Source organism: Balaenoptera musculus, chromosome 6 (assembly GCF_009873245.2).
Source record: "Balaenoptera musculus isolate JJ_BM4_2016_0621 chromosome 6, mBalMus1.pri.v3, whole genome shotgun sequence".
Classification (NCBI taxonomy): Eukaryota; Metazoa; Chordata; class Mammalia; order Artiodactyla; family Balaenopteridae; genus Balaenoptera; species Balaenoptera musculus.
In genome coordinates this window covers 88,392,844-88,416,253 of record NC_045790.1, presented here as the reverse complement: position 1 = coordinate 88,416,253, position 23,410 = coordinate 88,392,844, and the positions used below count along the sequence as shown (strand labels likewise).

General features: G+C 46.3%; 1 protein-coding gene across 6 annotated transcripts in view; it reads left to right on the top strand.

Annotated features, from left to right (window-relative positions):
* The window catches only part of ABCA1 (ATP binding cassette subfamily A member 1), a 176,655-nt gene that overhangs the window by 113,781 nt on the left and 39,464 nt on the right, over nt 1-23,410 (top strand). For all 6 annotated transcript variants that reach the window (XM_036855459.1, XM_036855458.1, XM_036855455.1 and 3 more), the window contains 11 exons: nt 2,984-3,076; nt 8,210-8,450; nt 10,259-10,398; nt 10,761-10,877; nt 14,558-14,755; nt 15,498-15,703; nt 16,290-16,466; nt 18,019-18,241; nt 19,910-20,131; nt 21,170-21,374; nt 22,488-22,601. In XM_036855459.1, the coding sequence (XP_036711354.1) occupies nt 2,984-3,076; nt 8,210-8,450; nt 10,259-10,398; nt 10,761-10,877; nt 14,558-14,755; nt 15,498-15,703; nt 16,290-16,466; nt 18,019-18,241; nt 19,910-20,131; nt 21,170-21,374; nt 22,488-22,601 (1,936 nt within the window). The remainder of the gene's footprint in view (nt 1-2,983; nt 3,077-8,209; nt 8,451-10,258; nt 10,399-10,760; nt 10,878-14,557; nt 14,756-15,497; nt 15,704-16,289; nt 16,467-18,018; nt 18,242-19,909; nt 20,132-21,169; nt 21,375-22,487; nt 22,602-23,410) is intronic.

Below are 23,410 nucleotides of genomic sequence, written 5' to 3'. Positions count from 1 at the left end.
GGGAATGCTTGCTAGTGGGGACAACCGGCCAGTGTTGGGTCTGGGGGTTTAGAGAGCTAGCCTTTTGCACTTGGTGACTTGTGTACACAATTGGTGTGACGTACCTGGCCGCAGATGCGTTTGGCACTATCTTGGATCCCACGCAAGGCCAGGTAAACTGATTGGCTTCTTGTCACTGCTTCACCATCTGAAGCAGACAGCATCGTGTGGACCAGATATAGAATGCACAAACAGCCACACTCATGCAAAGAATACTGTGAAAAAGAGGTGTGAATATTGTCCAGGTGCTGTGCCTCAGTGGTTCTCAAACTTCAGCGTGCAAAAAATTTCCTAAGGATTTGTGGGTCTTACGTCTAGCTTTTCACTCAGGTCTCGGGTGCTGGGCGTCGGCACACCTGACAAGCACCTCACTCAGGTGGTTCCGATGAGGAGTTCCTGAGACCACACTGTGTTGGCGAAACCTGGTTATTCTCAATCCTGTGTCATGATTTAGGTTGTATTCAAGTGCAATTGGTTTTTAATTTAATATTTTCTTTTAATCAACTCATTTGTTTTGTATAAAGAAAAGGAAACTGAATTACTCCTATAAAAGTAAAATCAGTATCACTTACTGAGGGTAAGTAGAGGGTATAGAGGGTATGCATGAATATACATTAAGATAAAGGTGTGTGTATGTGTATATATATACATAATCATAGGTAATGATTTTGCTTCAGGTTTTTCCATTTAAATGTCAAGTTTGGGGAAAGTTTCTGTGTATATACTATAAATATATACCAATATAAGTATATCTGTCATCCACTTAATATTATCTTTTGTTTCTCAGTTTGGCAAACATTAAGAAAAAGGGTTATAGGGGAGAGAGAAGCATTTGCCCCAGGCCGTCAGGAATTAAGGATGAGGATGTCTTGGCTTTGTGCTGAGGAGCATTTATAATTTTAGAAATAGCACACAGGAGTGTGGCTGATATGCTTGACTCGAGCTGACAACTCTAGCTGTCTGCCTCGTGGAGAAGGGCACCTCAACAAGAGGAAAAGTTCACCCAGAGACAGACAGAAGGGAGGGTGCACGTCCCTTCAAGAACTGGAAAACCCTGTGTGCAGAGGACTAGCCCTTCCATTTTGGTAGTAAATTTTGGAGAAAGGGAAGAGAAAGGCAAGGATGGAATTGTTTATAATTATAAGGACCTGTGGTGTGCCAGGCACTGTGCAGGGGCTTGCACATGGCCTCTGGTTTAATTTTTTGAAGGCGCTGTGACACGTGCACATTATCGTTTACTCTGCTGTGGAGTTGAGGAAGTGGAGGCGTGGGGAGTTGAAGCCCCTTGCCCAGGGTTCTGTAGTCACTCTGGGTCACCCTAGAGTGATATGAATCTTATTTCAATTCAGACTTGAAAAAGAAATGCATTAACTACCACATTTTAAGTTTTAAATGTTTACATTAATGTAATTTAGCATTTTTTGTTTTGCTGTGCGATCCTGAACACGTATCCTCTTGTGGGCCTCATGGTAAGCACAGAAACAGTTTTTACCTCCTGTGTCTTCCAATTAAGACCTCTCGTTATGTAAAAAGTTTTCCTTACCAAGGTCTCTGTAGGTTCAACTTTTAGTGTGGTAGCCTTCAGGTGTAATGTAAACCTGAAGAGAGAAAGAAAAAGCAAACAAAAAGCCCCCCACCTGTTTTTGCTCATAATTACTTCATGGAAGGAATGATCATTAACACCTGTGAGTTGTGTCACAGAGACCTACCTGAGTGTAGCATTTCAAGGAAAGCATGGGCCCATCAGAGGACTGGGAGTGTGGGAAGACTGGTCTCTGGCGAGTGAGCCATTCTAGAAGAGCTCATGAATCAGGATGGATGAAATCTTCCAGAGAACCTTTAGACAGATTTTATCAGAAGTGTACATTTGGGATTATGCTAGGATATTATGATGAGATCATGATACTGACTTAGCCTTCTGCATTTGGAGTTCTTTTTAAAGGGAAACTTCCCAGGCTGCTGTTTCCCAGAGATAATGATGAGCTCCGTCTACTTTCAGCCATCTTCCATGCAGGCTGCCTTATGATTTCACAGCAATCTCTGATATATGACAAATATCAAAATGTTTCAGCCTTCTCTAGATTTCTGAGGGTCTGATAGTGAATAAAATGATGCCCGTAGAAGCAACAAGGAAAGATGGGTTTTTCCCTGGAGACTTTTCCCCCCCTATTTGACAAATAGGAGTGATGAAACTGACCCTATGTCTTTTTTTCTTTGGAAGCCTGAACACTCAGAAGCAGTTCTGGCCTCGGAGCCTGTGCATCATTGCTCTATTTCTTCTCTAGGTTAGGCTTTCTGCCCTAACCTAGCTTTTCCTTGGGCCTCAATTATTTGCTTATATTTGCCATGCAGCTAGGTGGCATATTACGATTTGACTCAAACTAGACATAAACACAAGTATTTTTAAATTATCTAAAATTAATTTTAATATATTAAAAATAAGTAAATTTCCAGTGTTAGAAACAGTGCTGACTTGAGCGCAATGAAAGAGAATTCCTTCTTTCCATGCTTTTGGCAACTTTATACTGTCTTTTGTTTCTTGTGAGCCATCACACACTTGTTTCTCAAGGCCATTCCCATGTTGTCTTTCTTGCAGACTCATAGACAGAGTTGGGAATTTATGGTCAACTTTGCATTGGACACACACACACACACACACACACACACACGAGATATTTTTATCTCTTGCATATCAACTAGTTTAAAATACACATTCCTATACCCTTTAAAAGCATCCATCAAAGAATTAGTAATTCTTATCTGAGATGAACAACCTGCAAACATACAGTTAGAATAATTTTAGTGTCTTATTTTGATTAGGAGTGGGTTTCTTGTGTTTTAAACTCAAGATTGTGAATAGTTTTAATTATCCTGTTTATTTTTAAATACAGATTTCAGGTTTACATTGAGTTTAGAAACAAAGTATTTTTTTTTCTCATTGCAGACAGAACTAAACTCCACATCTCTCTTCCCCAGCAAGGAGCTGGCTGAAGCCACAGAAACTTTGCTGGATAGTCTTGGGATTGTGGCTCAAGAGGTAAGTCATTTCTTCTCAGCCCCAGAAGGCAGATCATCCACTATCACTTTTTTCCACCCTGAGTTTGGCTCAGAGGGTCTTTTTGATTTGAATGTCATAGGAAGTGTAAAATCAGCTTTATATCCGTGATCTTAAAATTACCTGATTTGATCTCCTTACTTTAGAGATGAAGAAACCAAGACTCATAGATGTCTCAAGGTTAATTAGCTAGGGGCTGAAGGCCTGATATCTAGCCTAGAACTTTCTCTCATCATTACTCTTGGCCCATAGTTAATGACCCATTTGTAAAGAAGATGATTCCTCCTCATCCTCCGTGTACTGTATTTTTCTTACCAGCAACTTCTCCGTATTTCTTTTTTTTTTTTTAATAAATTTATTTATTTATTTGTGGCCGCGTTGGGTCTTCGTTGCTGTGCACCGGCTTTCTCTAGTTGCGGCGAGCAGGGGCTACTCTCCATTGCAGTGCACGGGCTTCTCATTGCGGTGGCTTCTCTTGTTGCGGAGCATGGGCTCCCCATTGCGGTGGCTTCTCTTGTTGTGGAGCACAGGCTCTAGGCATGCAGGCCTCAGCAATTGTGGCTGGCGGGCTCTAGAGCGCAGGCTCAGTAGTTGTGGCACACGGGCTTAGTTGCTCTGTGGCATGTGGGATCTTCCCGGACCAGGGCTCAAACCCGTGTCCCCTGCATTGGCAGGCAGACTCTTAACCACTGCGGCATCAGGGAAGCCCATCCTTATTTCTTTTTCAGCAGCAAAGCAAGACAGTCTTTTTATCAAACATTTGTTTGCTATCTGAAGGGAAGAACCTGGTACCCCTAATTCAGATCTTTCCCTTGTAAATATCTGGGCCCTGAGTTCAACTTTGGAAATGTAGTCTCCTGATAAAAGTTGAGTTTACCTTTCGGGTCCACATGTTTACAAGCGTATTAGAATAACCTTTGTCACAGGATCAGGGGGCCTAACTTACAAAAAGCAATTAACCATTCCTCTGCCTCCCAGTCAGCATGTGCTCACCTTTCTGACACCCAGCCTTGTTTCAAATTAGACTTGGAAAGGGGGAACCATTTGGAGCCAGGTGTGTAAAGAGCTAAGCTTGAGGGATGGTGGTCAGAAATCATGCAGGCCTTAATGTTTAAGACACTGGGTAGGAATAATTCATGGTGAAATTCTCTCAGACTTGGTCCAGTCTTATTATGAGTTGCTTCTCTAAGTCATTTTTTGGGGTTTGTATCATTTTTCTCAAATATCAGAGCTCACTTTATGTCTCCTAAGAATAAAGGCTTGCATGCTCACTATGGGAAATGCAGAACGTTTGGAAAATACAGAAAACACCGAGATTCAACGCTGTTGATTTACTAGTGTTTTGCTTTTGGGTCTGTTCTGTTTTTCAATTCTGCTCCTGTGTGTCTGACTGGAGAGGGCTGGCTTTGGGGTCCCTTTCAGGAGGAGAAGCCCTATTCCAGGCTGCCATCTGTTCTTCCGGTTATGAATGCTGGTGACCGCTCTGTAGGTGGAGAAGCTGGGTCTCCCAGGGTTCTTCCAGGAGGCAGAATGAGAAACAGAACCTGCCCTGCAAGTCATTTCTCCCGGGCCCCGTTAGCTGACACTGATATGCCCCGTACTACTCTGCAGGTCCCTGCCGGCCTTAGAGAAAGCAAAGCAGGGTCTCTAACATGGGAGGCTGCCTCTAACCTCACGGTCTGGTTACAGCTGTTTCCTCTTGCATCACTGGCCTGCCTTTTGTCTGGGGTAGAAAAAAAAAAATTGAAGGCATCTGATGCTCCTGTTGCTCATGTGGTAGAACCTCTCCAACTGAACAATATACATTCTTCCTGGCAGCTGCTTCCTTGTGCCCTGCTTGTTCCCTGGTCCTGGACAGCAAGGGCCACCTGCTCCTCTCAATGGAACACTAAGTCAAGTCACTTTTGCCACGAGTGACTCATTGTCTAACTTGCCATTTCTCTGGGACAAATGGGAGAAGATAAATAAATAAGTGCACTTGGAGATCTGCTCCGTGTTTGGAAAGAAAGTTGGTTGTTTGACCAAAGCACAACCCTTAAAAAGAAAAGGAAAAGGGAGTTAAGCTGCCCTGGTTCATGCAGTTTCACCCAATTTCCCTGTGTAATCCACATGACAGATGTGAGTGGGTCCTACTGTGCCCATTTTACAGGTGACACTGAGGCTCAGAAGAGCTAGACAACTTGCCCACAGTCACCTAGTAAGTTAATTGGCGAAACTGGGATTCGAACCCAGGACCGTTGGCCTCGAAAGCCCATGTTCTTGCTACTTAAGCCCACTTTTTGTCCGAACACTGATGGTAACTGGAATAAACAAAATAATAGATAAGTAAATAAAGAAATAGATAATAATAAGTAAATAAATAGAATAAAAAGGAGACTCTGCAAAGAAAGAAAATATGGATTTACAGGGCTGGCAGTTGGCTGGGAATGGGGACTTTTGGAGGCAGATGAGTGAGAGCGGACATGAGCTTCACATCTGGGTGACGGGAAGGTGAGCCTGGGGAGGCAGGGCAGGAAAGAGTGTCTCCGTTACCTGCCCAGCACCCACCAGGTGTCTGCCACAGCCGGGTGCTGGAGACTCAGCAGCGAGCGCACTAACTTCCCTGTTCTCGTGGGACTGACATGGGGCGAGAGACAGAAATAAACAGTTCTGTATATAATGTGACAGCAGAGATGCCTGCCATGAAGAAAAATAAAGCCGGGTAAGAGGCTGGAGGGCTGTAAGGTGGTGTTTTAAAGGGGGCTGATTTGTGAAGTCCTCTCTGGTCAGGTGACATCTGAGCCTGAAGGGAATGACACTAGGGCCTCCACTCCAAGCAGGAGGAACCATAAATCCAAAGACACTGATGTTGGGCATGATGAAGAGATGTATGTAAAGACCAGGGAGAAGCTGGGACGAAGTGAGAGAGTGGCATGGACATATATACCCTACCAAATGTAAAATAGACAGCTAGTGGGAAGCAGCTGCATAGCACAGGGAGATCAGCTCAGTGCTTTGTGACCACCTAGAGGGGTGGGATAGGGAGGCTGGGAGGGAGACGCCAGAGGGAGGGGATATGGGGATATATGTCTATGCATAGCTGATTCACTTTGTTATAAAGCAGAAACTAACACAACATTGTAAAGCAATTATACTCCAATAAAGATGTTAAAAAAAGTAAAATAAAATAAAGACCAGGGAGGAGCCCAGCCGTGGCCAGACAAAGAGAGCAAGTGAGAGGGGAGTCGGAGGTAAGGTTAGGGTTAGCAGCAGGAGGTGAGTGCCATGCAGGGCTGCCAAGGCTGGGTTTACACTGAGTAAGATGGGAGGCCAGTGGAGGGTCCGGAGCAGGGGCGCCTGGCGTGACCTAGAGGATGAGGGTTGTTTATGGTTCGGCTGTTACGCTAGGAGACTGACGGGGGCGAGGGCAGGAGAAGGCCATCGCAGTGGATTGAGAAAGTGAGTCGGCGGTTCTTCTCTCCACGGATGAGGATCAAACACCACCTTCCGCGGGCTGGAGGATGAGCGGCCCCCCTCCCTGTGAGGGGGAGCGCTTCACGGAGGAGGTGTGGCGCGGGAGCTGCGGTGTAGAAGAACGAGTAGGAGTTTGCCCCTAAGACAGGTTCCGGGAAGAGCCCAGAGTTTGGAATAACTCAGTCATTTATGGTGCTTCTGTCCAAAGATGTGCTGGCTTTAGGTGGGAAGCAATTTGTCCTTTTGATTGGGGGATGGTAGGCTGGTGGTGAGAAAGAGAAGTGAGTGGCTTTTGCTGTTGTTTATAAACCTCTAGGGCTGTTGCACCCACCAAGGAAAGGAGAGGTGGTCTGACTACCTCTCCCCTCCCCATCTGTATACCTCATACAGGTGATGAGAAGATAAAAGTCAGGAAAAGCGGGCCGCCTAACTGTGTTCTCCTGGTGTTAGATGCTCCCTCTGGAGGGAGGAATCTTTGTGACCTCTGACCGCCTCCGGGGCGCCTGGTTCCCCTTGCAGGCAGAAGGCAAAGGCGGGCTCTATGGCACCCAGGACCTTGCCCCTCACTGGAGCCAGCAGGCTCTGTGAGATGGAAAACTGGGCCCGCGGAGTGCGAACCTAGCCCACCTCCGGGGCAAGTACCGGGTTCCGCAGCCACTCCCCGCTGCTCACCACGCCTCAGCCCTCCAGGCGGTGAGAACATGCAGTGGCATGGCAAGGAATGCAGGGATTTTTTAATGATTTATTGTGAAATGTGTGGAAATACAAAGTGCTCTATAAATATTGAATTATAAGAGCCACTGGGCCAAGAATTCCGCACGGTGCTGGGGTACGTTGGTGTGTGAGACAAAGAGCTGGTCACGTGTGAGTCCCAGACTCGCCCCCGCACCCCGGCTGCCTGGGGCATCTGGCTCTTCCCGGCAGGGACCGTTCTGTGTTGGGCCCTCTCTGGGATGTCAGATATCGTGTCACTTTCTCCTCGCCACACTGTTTTAGCTTCACCATCTTGATGAGAAGTTGGGCCCTCAGAGAAGTGACTTTCTGAAGGCTGTGAGCTCATGAGAAACACAAGTGGGATTCAAACTCGGTCCCCCACCATGCGCTCTTTCCATTGCCCGACACTCAGCCGAGACAAGGATGGGGACTTCACACACAGCACCTCTTCTGCCCGGGGGCAGAGGGCCCCTCAGTTTCCACACTGAAGTTTGAGGTGTTGTAGAATGAGGCAGTGACCGAGGGTGTAAGTGGTTCCTGATGTACGCCTATGAACACATGGTTGTTCAAAGAAAGCATCCTCTTCTGTAAACTCAATGATCATCCGAATAGATAAAGCCCGTCACCAGGGGCTCCCCTAACTGCTAAGCCGTGCTTCTCTGTCTCTAACGTGTCTAGGAGTCACCTGGGCACCGCGTGAAAATGCAGATTTGAACCGTAGATAGATAGACCACCTCAAACAGCCTCTCCAATGACACTGATACCACTGGTCCCTGGACCACAGAGGAGGAGCAAGGCTCTGGCAATCCCGTCACAGAGCGATGCCCCTCTGAGAGGCGACATCAGACGAGATAGGTTCTGGGGTGAGGCTTTGGCGAGGTCAAGAAATTGACCTGTTTATTCCTCTTCTGTGTCTTCAACCTTCCCCCGCTCTTTCCTCTCCTTCAGCTGTTCAGCATGAGGAGCTGGAGTGACATGCGGCAGGAGGTGATGTTTCTGACCAACGTGAATAGCACCAGCTCCTCCACGCAGATCTACCAGGCCGTGTCCCGCATCGTCTGTGGCCATCCCGAGGGGGGGGGCCTGAAGATCAAGTCCCTTAACTGGTACGAGGACAACAACTACAAAGCCCTCTTTGGAGGCAACGGCACTGAGGACGATGCCGGCACCTTCTATGACAATTCGACAAGTGAGTGTCTGTGCAGACCCCAGCCCTGGCCCCAGCCCACCTCGGTTCCAGGCTCAGCCCCGTGGCACCCGTGGCACCTGCGGCACCTGCTTCCTCGTGCTTATCCTCATCCTACGTAGCAGCGGTGGATGTTTGTTTACCTGTTTGCCCCCCCAGACTGAGCTCCTAGAGGAGGGAGTCTTCTCCTAATCAGTCAACTGTCCCCACTTGTGTGAATGGGGCCTGGCACATCCCAGGCGTGCAGTGTGTTTATCAAGTGAATGGATGACTGAAAGCCAATCTCCTCAGTTTTCTGGGGGATGTCAGAGGAGGGTGGCTCCCAAAGTGATCAAGTATCTTCTCCTTCTTCTCCTCCTCTCCCTTGCCCCTCCCCTCTCCCCTCCCTCTCCTTGAGGTATGCTTTACAGTAAAGACTTAACAATAACAACAATAATAATAAAAGATAACATTTAGGGAACATTTCCTATGTACTATGCATTTTATTTAACTTATCTCATTTAACTCTTACAATAACCCTGCAAGGAAGGTTTTATAACCCCACATTTTATAGGCTCAGAGAGGTTCAGCGACTTGGTCAAAGCCACACCATAGCTAATCGGCAAGAGCCAGGATTAAGCCAGATCTGCCTGGCTCCATGCTTTTTTTCGGTAAACCACGTGGCCTCCAAAATACCTGTTCATGGTGGTGTGTGTGTGCCGTCAGACTCGGACATGGGATCTGCTGTTTGTGGTTCTTAGCTGCAAGGTGGCGTTAAAGAACCCTGTAGCTCCATATCTGCTCCCCACACTCGGGCAGTTTTGTGGGGATGTGTGTCCTGTGCCTGGTGGCAGCCAGGAGCCAGTGTTACAGTTTTAGACAATGGCATCGTTTTCATTGAAAATATGATGCAAGTGAGCCTTTCTCCATTTCTAACTGCAGGTGTGTCTTTCGGACACTGAGTGAGGTGGCTTTTTGTGCGTTATTGTGACACAAGAACCTTTTATTCTTGTCTAGAGTGAAGCACTCCAGACATGGCAGGTTGCTTTGCGAGCCTGAAGGGAAGGGCGCTGTAGGCAGTTTTCTGAAATGCCATCCCCTCCGCTCCCTCACTTTGCAAGTTAACCCAAGGGAACCTTCGTTTTTACAACAGATATAACTGTGAGAAAATCCTCTTTAAAAAAAAAAATTATCTTTGTAGCATGTAGAGGATTCTTAGTATCTAAAAGAACCCAGAATGAAATTTTTAAAAAAATGAGGAATCCTTCTGGATAATCAAACCCTGCTGTCTGTTATAAATTTGGATTTTTCAGTTTGGGATGTTTATTACATTTATTACATATACTTGTGATGAGACCTATTAATTAAAGGGAAATTTAAAATTTCTGCTTGAAAACTAAAGTCTGAATTCAGCTCTTTGTTTCCAATAAAAACAAAGTGGTGAGGACTGGTGCAAGCTATCTAGAGTTACAAATCTAGAGTTATAAAGGATTGTGCATAATAAAAAACATTTTTCCATATTGTCTCAGTTGTGAGTTATCCATCATCAGTATTATAATAAGCTCTGATTATTTATCAAGCATCGTTCTAGGGGCTCCACAGATAGCATCTCAGTTAATCCTCTCTGCATCTCTGCCAAGTAGATGTCATTAACTTTATTTTTACAGAGGAGCCAGCTAACTGAGACTCAGACAAGTGATGTTGTTACATAGCCATTAAGTGGCAGAGCTGAGATTTGAACCCATGACTGACCAGCTGGCTCCAAAGCTCTTGTTACTTCCTACAAGTACATGAGCATGCATACAAATATTTGCCTTTCATCCTCTTCATAGCTCCTTATTGCAATGATTTGATGAAGAATCTGGAGTCCAGTCCTCTTTCCCGCATCATATGGAAAGCTCTCAAGCCCCTGCTTGTTGGGAAGATCCTGTATACACCTGACACTCCAGTCACAAGGCAGGTTATGGCTGAGGTAAGCTGCCTGGGCCCAAGAGGCCCTCTACAGAATCCTCCTAGAATTATGGACAAAAATATAAAGGTGGCTTCGGATGGCGTGTGTTGAGTATACTCATGGCTCTTCTGGGATTTCCAAAGAGTGAGAACCTCCAGTCTGACTCAGGCCCAAGCTGACTGTTGAGGGCCAGCTCTCCAGCCTTGGGTATTTGAATCACTGCTGCAGGCAGACACTTCTTGGGAATGGGAAGGACTGGAAAAGGGCCTCTGTGATGGAACATCTTTTCAGGGAGCAGCTGAGTTCTCATGTCTCTGCCTCTCTCTCTCTTTTTTTTTTTTTTTTTTTTTTTTTGCTGCCCCTGGCTCCCTGTTTGACTCCAGGTGAATAAGACCTTCCAGGAACTGGCTGTGTTTCATGATCTGGAAGGCATGTGGCAAGAGCTCAGCCCCAAGATCTGGACCTTCCTGGAGAGCAGCCCAGAAATGGACCTTGTCCGGGTGAGTGTCCTTCTGATTACCGTGTACCTGACTGATGCTCTTTACTTTCCCAGAAGTGACTGAGATGAGGATTCTTTACATTGAACCAGTGCAGACGTACTGAGCATCGCTCAAGCCACAGGCCCATCAATCACTTGGCAGAGCTACAGGTGACGGTGCACAAATCACACCGTTTCATGCACATCAGCATCAATGCGTCTGATAGTCAAAACAGATTTCCAAGAAACCTAGGGCTGGTATTTGGAGCAAGAGTTTGGTGATTACGGGACCTTGATGATTTTCATTTCTGGCTCTAGAGCCACAGCATCTTACTTAGCCCTACTATGTCCTAGTGGGTCTTGGACAGAGGTGTGTGTGAGCAAAGGTCTGGTCTGACCTGAGATACTCATTCCCCGAGGCACCGTGTGAGTGTAGAGCTGCTGTTACTGCATGGAGGGGAATTGCACTTAGTGCTTCAGAACCACTTGAGAAGGGATAAATGCTCTAGAGACAATTGGATTCAAAAGCGGAGGAGTCTGAGCAAGAATGGAATGTCTCCTTTGCTTGAGCCTGAGTGCCATTTAATCACATCATCCTGCCTTGGGCCGAGTCAGAGAATCATTAGACTATTTCCTCTCTCCATGGTGAGAGAGGCCTCTTCCTTTTATTCCTGCTGCTATTAAGAAGCACGAATGGATTTTGCCAGGTTTCTTTTCTTGACACCTCATTGATTGGAGGGGCAGCTGGGTGTTAGAGGAGGTATCTACCCTGGGAGGTACTCTCCCAGGCTGAGGACTGTCCCTTGATGCCCTGGGAGGGACGATATGCAGGTGGTCTTCCAACGAGGGGAAAGCTGGAGTCATCTTTGTTGCACTAGTCTTGCAATTTAATTCTTAAATTGGGAGCCTTTAAAAACCAAGGGACTTTAGTCAGAAAAACATGAACAATAATTTGTATGGATTGACTGAATACTTCTGACTAATAATAATAACAACAACAACTTATACCCTTCAAGGATGGATCTCTGTTGGACTCCAGTCTCTCCTCCAAAAGGGATTCAAGTGGTCCAGCCACAGACAGTGCCATAGACTTAGGTGTGGTCTCAGGTGTCTTCTTCCTGGTCCTCTCCTTAGAATGTACATTTCTACTTGTTGGACTTCTCTCCTTCTGAGTCTCAGAGGGTGGTGAGGGTCCCTGTTGAAGGAACTCCATGAGTTTTAGTCTGTAGGCAGATAGATGCTTCCCCTACTCTTAAATAGAGGGTTTGACTTGGATACTCCAGCAGCTCACAGGCTCTCAGTTCTTCTGGGACAAGGCGCTTGCCAACATGGCCATGGCATTCATTAGGAATCCTGCTGGAGAACACAGGATGTGTGATAGGAAATGGAGGAGCTGTGGCTGGGGAGAAAAGCATGACGTGTGGTTTGGAGAGCCTTGGGCGTGAAGCCAAGGACCTTTACTTTAAGCTCTGGAGCACCATGAAAGGGTGTGAGGCAAGGGGAGCTATTACTCTGGTTTGACAGGTGGATTGAAGAGGGGAAAGGTGGAAGGCAGAGTCCAGGGCGGAGGCTATCCAAGTAGGTGGCCAAGGCATTGTCTGGAGGCAAAGCCTGGTGACTGCTTGATTGTGGAGGGGTGAAAGACAGGGCAGCTTCAGGATAATTCTTGATTTCTAGCTGGTGGATGGTGGGGATGTCCAACAGGCCAGTGGGTATTGGGGCCCGGAGTGCAGGGGGCTGGTTAGGCTGAGACACCAAATGGGGACTCATCAGCCTGCGGGTGGAAGTCAAAGGAGCCTCCTCCAGCTGCTTTCTCTTCTCTACTAAGGAGTGTTTATTTCACTCCACAAGCTTGGGCCACTCAGTCCTCTGTACCCCCTGCAGCCTTGCGTCTGGTACACAAGGCAATGCTTGAGACTTCTGTGTCTGTTGGGGTAGCTCTTTCTTTTTTTTTTTTTTTTCAGCTTTATTGAGGTGTAATTGACAAATTAAAAGTGTATGTATTTAAGGTGTACAACTTGGTGTTTTGATATATGTGTGCGTTGTGAAATGATCACCACAATGGAGCTAAGTAACATGTCCCTCACTTCACATAGTTACCTCTTAGCAAGTGTCAAGTATACAGGACAGTATCATTAACTGTAGTTACCACACTGTACATTAGGGCCTCAGAACTCTTTGTACTGCAAAACTGAAACTTCATACCCTTTGACTTCCCTGTTTCCCCCAGCCCCCGGCAGCTACCGTTCTACTCTGTGGTAGCTCTTATCTTCTGCTGTCTCTGGCTCTGTCTACACCCGTCGCGTCACCCCACATATCTGGAGGCACTTCTCCGTTGAGTCATGTAACCCACTGATACTAAACTGTTCTCCTTTCTGAGCTGCTGTTTGTCTCCTTCATCTCAAGCCTCTGCTTTCTCCCTGGCCACTGCTCCTGAGGGGGATCTTTGGTCTCCTGGCCCCTCTCGTGCCCTAGAATGGCCATGTGATCAGTGATCTCACTGGGCATGTCTCTCTGGCCTTGCTGCCCTCCTTGACCATATTGCTGAGAAGCCACACTGGCCAGGGAGGGCCTCACCCCAAATGCCACGTGTCTTCACTCAGGTCTTATTTGCTCAGTTCAAGTCCCAAATAAGTCATTTCAGAATCACTAACCCATACCCCTCTGAACCTTTGTGAGGTACAATTTTGTACCTATTTCGTTAACAAAAATACATATCTTAACTGATGACAGTATAAATTGTTATTCCGTATAGGAAAACAATTTGGAATGGAAATTGTACGAGCCATAAAAAATGTGCTATCCTGTGTATCTGCATTTCACACACCCTCAGGGATGTATCCCATACAGAAATAATTTTAAAGAAAGAAGTCACCATATGAGAGAGAATGTTATTGCTATAATTGTTATTGTGAGAAATTAGACTAAATGCTGTGGTATGGGAATAGTTAATGAAATTATAGTTTATATACTGTATAAAAACTATTATGCTCCCATTATAATAATAAATATGAAGCCACATGGGAAAAAACTTATATGTTAGTAGAAGTAAGACTGATTTAAAAAATAGCAGAGTTTGGCCCCTTAGGGATTCCATTTCAGTAGAGCCAGAGCTTCATGTACGTTCTCAAAGGTGTGAAAGGAGTTGTGGCTGATTCTCCTTTCCATGAGCTGAGGTTGAAACAGACCCATTTTTCTGGCAGCACATCTGTGCAGGCCTCTGCCCAGGTCCTCTGCAGCTGCTGGTTGACCACCAGATAGGTTTTCCTTCTTTCCATGTTGACCCACGTGGAGAGCCAGCCAGCTAGGGAATAAGAAATGGAAGACAGACCTCCTTTGCATCATGACCCATGCATCCCGCAACTGGAAAAGATCATATTGGTTTAACAGCAGAATTCTTTTCCCAAACTAAACAGCAAAAGTAGGTGTGTCTTAATTCAATCTAGAGATTAGGGTCTTTATGAGGAGTCATCAGCCTGGGTCTCAAAAGAGGAAGAAGATATAATGCAGTGGGAAGGTGCAGTAGAATCCGAGAGCCCAGTATTCTCACCTGTAAAATGGGAACACTGGGTTACCTATCTCACAGTTTTCTATGAAGATTTTAAAAAAAGACAATGTATGTGAAAGGGTTTTGTAAACCATATAATGCTCATCAAGACTTAGTTGGTGTTTACTACTTGTACTTTGTCATTGGAATGGCAGACGCTATTGGACAGCAGAGGCAATGACCACTTTTGGGAACAGCGATTGGAAGGCTTAGATTGGACAGCCAGAGATATCGTGGCATTTCTGGCCAAGCACCCAGAGGAAGTGCAGTCCACTAATGGCTCTGTGTACACCTGGAGAGAAGCCTTCAATGAGACCAACCAGGCAATCCAGACCATCTCTCGCTTCATGGAGGTGAGGATCTATTCTGCGGACCACTTAGAAACGGCTTTGGCTTCTTTCTCTGAGATGGTGCAGTAAGGTTTGGATTGGAGTAAAGTTTAGGAATAATGTGTCATCTTATTTACAGTAGTATCCCTCCACCTAACACAGGGTGTAGCGTACAAAAAGGTACTCAATGGATGTTATTTAAATGACTGAATGAGTAAATCAACAGACCTAACTTCTAGCTTTATTCTATCTGACTCAGGAATGTCTCTATCCATTGTTTTCTAGGTTTTCCTGTGTTTTGATATCCCAATACCTAATGGCAACAAAGCATTCCCTTAAAAAAAGCATTACTTATGAAACTTATCTAAAATCTAATAGGACCGATTACACTTTAAAAATTGCGTCCTAAAAATGATGTGACTTAATAGGGACAAATGAAAGGTTTTTTTGTTCTGCTTGGTTAGTTGTTATGACTCAAAATTACTAAGAAAACAGAAGCGAAAATGAGGTTTAAACCTCTTTCCCTCCACAAAAATCAATATAGGTAACTTACCTCTAAATACTTCCAACATTTCCCTTAAATTGCAGTTAAAAACCAAAACAACCCACTTTCAATTGAATATTGGAGAATGACTTGAGAGAGGAGTAGAGAGTGAGGATAAAAGAAGTCATGCACTTAGCGCTTCTCTCTTAGCACAGATTCTGCCTTGGCCGCTGCTTGTTTTCCCGGCCATCGGCGTTCTCATGATGGCTGTTCTTCCTTCAGTGTGTGAACCTGAACAAGCTGGAACCAGTGGCAACAGAGGTTCTGCTCATCAACAAGTCCATGGAGCTGCTGGATGAGCGGAAGTTCTGGGCTGGGATCGTGTTCACTGGAATTGCTCCTGGCAGTGTCGAGCTGCCCCATCACGTCAAGTACAAGATCCGGATGGATATCGACAATGTGGAAAGGACGAATAAGATCAAGGATGGGTAAGTCGAATCCCATTGTACCAGCCAGTCTTGGGAAAGTCAAGAGCAGCTAATGTGAGTGGAGGAACCTTATTTTAACTAATAATTTGGTAAAAATTTCCAACAAAGTATAACTCAAATTGGTGGCATGATTTTGGTGTAACTGGCTCATTCATTGTGGAGACAACTATTGCAAAGGTCTTAAAATATCATTATCTTTTGGTTCAGCATTTCCATTCCAGGGAATTAGTCCTGAGGAATTAAATCAAGAGGAAAAAAAGATATTAGGTTCTCTGTGCCAGCACTATCCCTTTCTATAAAAGGGAGCAAATAAGCAAGATAAAAGGGAATGGTTAAGTAAATTTTGGCCCATCTACTTGTTGCAATGTTAGGGAGCTAATGGGGGGGGGGGAAACCCAAACCAACAAGTGGTTTGCTCATTCTGATTATGTTTATTTAAAAACATGTGTACGTGTCAGCTGAGACCGGAAAGTAAGACACAGAAATAAGAAAAGTTGCTCTGTAATGGTGGTAGGATTGTGGGTGACTGAGTTTTTTTTATTGTATGGTTCTAAGGAATGTCTGATCGCCTGTGGTTTGATTTAAGGTACTGGGACCCCGGTCCTCGGGCTGACCCCTTTGAGGATATGCGGTACGTCTGGGGGGGCTTCGCATACTTGCAGGATGTGGTGGAGCAGGCGATCATCAGGGTGCTGACGGGCGCAGAGAAGAAAACCGGCATCTACATGCAGCAGATGCCTTACCCCTGTTACGTTGACGACATGTGAGTTACCAGCGAGCCACCGCCTTCGCTTAACTGGTTAACACTGTCCCCAGGTGGTGTGTACACACGCACGCACACACACACACACGTCAAGGGAGGAAACAGAATGATTACATTTATTTTATATGTGTGGTGATACTGGTCAAAAAATTGGTTAAAACAAGATTGTAGCTACTGCCAAAAAAAAAAAAAATTGTTTTTGAAATTCTGTGGCAATTTCAGGAAATAAGATGCCAGATGTAGGTAGCTGACAGTTTGAGCCACGTCACCAGTAATCTTCACTCCTTTCTAGTCCATGGTTACCAGAACTTTTATTTTTTTATACTCTATCCTTTCAGTCAAAATCAGCCCAATCTGCAAGTTTAAAATGTGTCATGACGAGCACATGCCAGACGCATCCACACATCCTCACGTCCCCCAAACACAGAGGCACAGCGTTCTAGACCTATAAAAGCAGACTTCGTGTCAGGTTTTCTCCTTCCTCTCTATAAGTGGTAAACCACATTTTCAAACAATGCAGATAAAACCGAACAAGGCCTTTTTATCTTAGACATTTTAGATAATCTTTTAGTGCTTAGTCACTGTGCTGCCAGGTCCTCACCGTGGGGACTTTGGAGCCAGTGATTTCTTGTGAGAGAGAGAGAATAGGCAGAGGTGTAGTTATTGCAAGCATCTGAAATATGTCCCGTCTCTTCTGGATTCTGGAAACTCTCTTATTCTCTGTTGTGTGAGGGAGAGTGTGTGATTGTGTGTGTAGAGATCAGAGTGCAGAAAGAGCAGGGTTCCTCTCCTTGTACTTCTCCCTGCTTTGCATTGAACAACCCATTTCCTTGCAGGGCTCACTCTAGCTTTTCTAGGTCACCTGGATTTATCTTGTTTTTCACCTTCAGAAAGATTAGCCAGTATTTTCCAAAGGAAGACTTTTCCAAAGACCCCCTAAGCCAAGATTTACTCTAGAAAGTATGTATTAAGATGGGAACACGATGAGAGGTCAGAGGCATTCAGAGCCTTTGCCTGTTGTCACGTAGCCTGTAAGTGCATAAATGGTAAAGCTGGGACTTGAACCTTGAGTTTCAGAGTCCAGATTCTGTGTTCCTTTTACTTCACTGCATTTCCTATTCTACTTTGGAAATCTGAAATATTACTGACAAGAGCTGCCTGAAGTGTATTTCTGCACCATCTGTCGTTAACAGTTATGCACGGCAAGCTGATAGTGAGGTGACCTTGAAGATGTTGAACTTTCATGACAGAATGAGTTGGTTTTTTGGTTTTGTTGGTTTTGTTTTAGTACTTTAAACTCACCCCCATTTAGCTTAATGACATCTGAGAGCTATCTGGTTACTAAAGCAAGCCCTCCAAGAAGTTTTCTTTGGCATCACTTTGTTAGTAGTTTCATCACTACGTTACCCCACTCATGAAGCGTGACTGTCAGGGTGCACGGGTCTGCCCATCTTGGGCTCAGTGCTGGTGCTTTCTCTTGCATGCAGACCCAGAGGTGTTGGCCCAGGAGCCTGGCTTACACTCACCTTTACTCCTCCCCCCGCCCTTCCAGCTTCCTGCGGGTCATGAGCCGGTCAATGCCCCTCTTCATGACGTTGGCCTGGATTTACTCTGTGGCTGTGATCATCAAGGGCATTGTGTACGAGAAGGAGGCGCGGCTGAAGGAGACCATGCGCATCATGGGCCTGGACAACAGCATCCTCTGGTTCAGCTGGTTCATCAGCAGCCTCATCCCCCTGCTCGTGAGCGCCGGCCTGCTGGTGGTCATCCTGAAAGTAAGGCTGCCTCACCGGCCCCTCCCTGCCCCCCGTGGGCTCTGTGAGCAGAAGAAAGGCACGGATTCTTTGGAAGGGAAAGGGTCATATGTGCTGTTCCCTGAAATTCCCTCATTTTATAGTTGGGGAAAGGGAGACTGAGAGAAGGGCAGCAACTTGTCCAGAGTCAACCCAGCTGGTTAGCAGCTAAGCAGGACTGAACCTAGGGGTCTTGTGTCCCAGGTGAGCACAAGCTTAACTACGCCATGCTGTTTGGCAATGGTTCATGGCAGCGTCTGAGAGTTACTCATTTTCCTAGATGTAATGGGTGGTAATTCTGCCAGAATTTCTAAAAACCATACTCAGAAGCATAGATATTGTTGCACATTAGGATTTTCTGGAAGCAGAGGCTGAGACGGAGTTTGGGTATGGGTATTTCTTAGGGATCCACACCTCTAGAAGGGATGGGGAGGATACAGGATTTAGCAGAGGGAGGAGTTGAACTGTGACGCATGGCCAACTCGCCGGGCACTCTTGCCGCGGAGCTGAGATGTCCAGCCCTTTCGCTTACCCCGAGGCCTCCCTCTCTGACACCACATAGATCCAGGCCCTTCAATTAGTCATTGGAAGGGTGTACCCCAGGGCCGGACAGCTGTCTGCAGCTGGGACAAACCTAGAGGGGTTGACACCTGAGGCTGTCTGCTGACAGCCAGGCAACAAGTCCTTCCTTGAAGGGGACTCTGTACAGTGCAGTTCTGTGTCCACCCCTTACATTAATAGGTTTATATGCCATTTTTTTCACAATCTTTTCATTTAAGGATGCATTGTTTAAAAATAAATGTTTTTAAAAGCAGAGGGGTACAAAGGGAAAGGAAGTAACATTTAATTTAATACCAGCTACTGTTCATTACAAATCAGCACTTACTGATTGCAAGCACTGTTTAAAGCACATACGTGTGCTGTCTTGTGATATCCTCACTAAATAACCCATTTAACATACAAGGAAATGAGGCCAAGGAAGGTTAAGGACTTCACTGAGGTCACCTGACACTGTGGCAGAGCAGTTCTTGCTAAAGTCAAGCCCCCCTCATGCTCTGATGTCTGACTTCCAGGGTTGAGCTATGTGGCCGGGGTGGAAGTCCTCTGGCTGGTGGGTGAGAGCCACTCTGTGACAGCTGAGCGCTGGTGGGTCCTGCTGAAATAGAACCAACTGCTAGAGAGAAACTTGAAAAGTCCACAGAGTTTGGATGATCGTGGGGATCCAGAATCCATAGCAGGTTCTCATGGGGGATGTTAAGATGGCCTGACCACTTTCCTTGGCTTTCAGAGGGAGAAACCATGTGGGATGCTGTCTCCCACAATTCTTTCTTGGTGCCAAGAGTCATGGTCCTTAGAGAAGAAGAAGAATCCAGGTGATATTATTTCTTGGAGAAACAAAGAAGAAAATTGTCTGTTGAGATGAACCTTGGTGAATATCAAGCCTGGACTTTGTTTTGTTTCTGGCTCTACCATGACTTTGATGTGTGGTCTTGGGCTAGTCATTTCCCTTCAGTAGATTTCAGTTCACTCATCAGAAAAATGAACAGCAGTGTTCCTCAGTATTGTCTTTAAGATGAGCAGGAATAAGCCCTGGCTGCTTCCCATAGATCATTGCTTATTGACAGTCTTACTGGGTCTCTTCCTTCCCAGTTAGGAAACCTGCTGCCCTACAGCGACCCCAGTGTGGTGTTTGTCTTTCTGTCCGTGTTCGCCGTGGTGACCATCCTGCAGTGCTTTCTGATCAGCACGCTCTTCTCCAGAGCCAACCTGGCGGCAGCCTGTGGAGGCATCATTTACTTCATGCTGTACCTGCCCTACGTCCTGTGCGTGGCGTGGCAAGACTACGTGGGCTTCACACTCAAGATCTTTGCGGTGAGTAACTCTGGCCCTTCTGCGGTAGCTGCAGTCACAGCCGCACCTGGTATTTCACTTCTGCTTTATAGTCCAAGCTGAGAACAGAAGATAAGAGATTCTCTTTCCAGCGGGGCTTGAACCTCAGTTCTAGATTCTATGCTCCTTGAAGGCAGGGACTGTGTCTTATTCAATTGTTTATTTTTAGTCCTCTGAGTGAACACTGGTTGAATTGAATCAAATGGTATTTTTCAGGGAGCCAGACTTGCACTGCATGCGGTAAATGGCACTGGGGAATGCCTTTAGACAATAGAGGCCAGCTCTACCTTTTGTCTCCCAGCTCTGTTGGCCATGTTAAGCTTGCCACAAAGTCACAGCACAGATAGAACTGAAAGCTCTTAAGGTCAGAGATGGCTCCTTCTGGACTCTTGTCTCCCTTGTGTCCAGTATGGGGTTTCGCTTGAGTAATATTTTCTGAACTTCAAGACTGAGGAGCAGGTGCTCCATGTCCCTGCAAATCCCTGACTTCACTCCCCTCCCTTGTACAGAGGAGGAGAGGCCTTTGAGGGTGTGCAAGTCCCTATAAGACTGAGTTGTCCTGAGTTTTCTGCAGGATGCTCCAGATGCCTCTGTCTGGACCCGTTAGACATCAGCAGCCCCAGACGGGCTCCTAGGACACTGAGCCATCGCTGACCGAGCAGGGAGCTTGAGAGGACCTGGATAAATGGGCTGTGTGTGCGTGTGTGTGTGTGTGTGTGTAAGGTACAGGATTGCTGAGCCCTTGAGGCATCTTTGGAAGCATACAATTCTAAAAGTTTTACATTCCCTCATACATGCATTTCTGAAATGTGTGAGTATAATGAGTGCTTATAAATAGAATCACTTCATATGCTGCCAGGGAGCCCACTCCCCTAAAGAGACTCTGTAGATAAATATTTCCATATCTTGCAATTGATCCATTTGGCAAATTCACCTTTCTCCAGGTGACATTTACATTAGCAGTGATAGGAAAATGAGAAACAAGGAGATGGATGAGTGACTTCTGCATCTTTCTCACAGAGCCTGCTGTCTCCTGTGGCTTTTGGGTTTGGCTGTGAGTACTTTGCCCTTTTTGAGGAGCAGGGCATTGGGGTGCAATGGGACAACCTTTTTGAGAGCCCTGTGGAGGAAGATGGCCTCAACCTCACCACCTCGGTCTCCATGATGCTGTTTGACGCCTTCCTCTACGGGGTGATGACCTGGTACATCGAGGCTGTGTTTCCAGGTACACTGAGCTTCCACACTGCTTTAGACATCAGCCAGGGAAATGAAGTTTCTAGCTGTAGTGCTTTCCTTCCTTTGTGCTGGAATTTCTGCAGGGCCTGGGTCTCCTTGGAAAGTGGTTAGGGCTTTAGACCTATGGCAAACAAATAGTCTCCAAGGAGAAGCAGCTGATGCTAAAAGTACAGCTCTTAGTACTGACATAGCTCTTGTTTCTTGAGCACTGTGTGCCAGGACTGTGCAAAGTGTTTTACATACTTTGGTTCATTTAATCCTTGTAAGACTACTCTGAGGGAGTTACTGCCCTAACCAGTTTTTGCAAATGAGAGAACTATGACCCGAAGAAGTTAAATAACTTGCCTGTGGCCACAAAGCTGGTAAGAGTAGGTGCTTGGAGGTGAACCCAGGTGGGTCACACTGGGTCGGCTAGCCCAGGAGAGTCCTCCCAATGCTGACCCAGGTCTCTAATTCTGTATCCCCTGAATTACCACCAGCAAAGGTTCTGTTTCCCGAGTACAGCTTGTGAATAATAAGATACATTGGCTCTCAACCCTTGCCTGTGCTTTAATCGAATTAGTATTCATAAAAATTCATTTTTATACTTCCCTTAATAAATCTCCTTGACCAAGACCTGCCTTGGATACATTTTCATAGAAGATCAAATTCTGAGAGAGTGAGGTTTAACCGTTTCTGGTTCACCTACTGATTTTTCTCTAAAAGAGTGTATGTGAAATGTTTTTTACATGCCCTACCTGAACTTCCCACATTGGATATGCAATTTTGTATCATACAGATCTGGATTCAAATTCTGAGTCCTCCACTTTACTGGCTGAGTGATCTTGAGTAGGCTACTTATCCCTCAGTTTCTTCATCTCTAAAGTGGGGATGATACCTGCCTCGTGGGGTTGCTGGAAAGATTCAGAGAAGTGCAGGATGTTTGTCATACACAGGAGATCTCAGCAAATGTTAGTCCCTCTCCTCCCCTGCCTCCATTCCATTTTGTCCTGTCTTCAAAGGCTGTGTCAAGGAGAGAGTCAGGGAGGCTGTGTCTGGCTGGGACACCTCGGGGATGCTGGGGCATTGCTGAGCTTTGCTCACACCTGTGCTTTGCTTTCAGGCCAATATGGAATCCCCAGGCCCTGGTATTTCCCTTGTACTAAGTCCTACTGGTTTGGCGAGGAAAGCAATGAGAAGAGCCACCCTGGTTCCATCCAGAAGGGAACGTCAGAAAGTAAGTTCTGCTGACCTGCCCTCCCCTTAACTGCAGTGCTGGCTCCTATTGGCTGTCGGGGGCAAGGGGCGGCTCTCGGCCTGAAGAGCCTAAAACCACCTAAGAGGCGCAGAAATCCCCTGAAGTGACCCTTTCCAAATTCTCCCATGCATTTGTGTCCAGTGCTGTTGACTTATCGGGGAGTCACTATCTGGGTTTCTAAGGGACATTTCCTTTGTTCTCTTGGCTTCTAAATAAAGTGGCTCTTGATCTCTACCTTCACCTCCGCCCACCCCATCCCCCCAAACACATATACACATACTTTTCATGCTATCCTGACAGCTAGAAAGAAGAGGTAAAGACAGCCGTGGTTATGGAGCCATAACCTCGCTGCCTGCCTTGTCCCGATGACAGACGCATGAGCCCGTGCAGGCTGACACCAAGTGGCTGCCACAGGGCTCGCTCTGTGCTTCTCAGTGTTCTCACCCTGCATCACCCAGAGCGCACATCCTCTCCTGGCTTCTGACTGTAGGTAGTGGTGCCCACAGTTCAGCAAAGGCTCTGCCTTCTGGGCTCTTCTGCTCAAGTTCTTGGAGGGGAACTCTTTGTGTTCGGTACAGCTTCCTAAGTCGTTCATAAGTCGCTCCCCTGCTGATCTCTTCTGCGCCCTTCCCCCAGTCGCCAGTGGTGAGGTGTGGCGTTCCTTAGCATGGCTCATGAGATTCCTTACCACCCGCCCTTGCCCGCTGTTCCAGCGGCTTCTCCTGCTGTTCCTTCTCTTCTTCCGCAGCCTCCCCTCTGCACCTTTATCACTGTATTCCCATCACCAA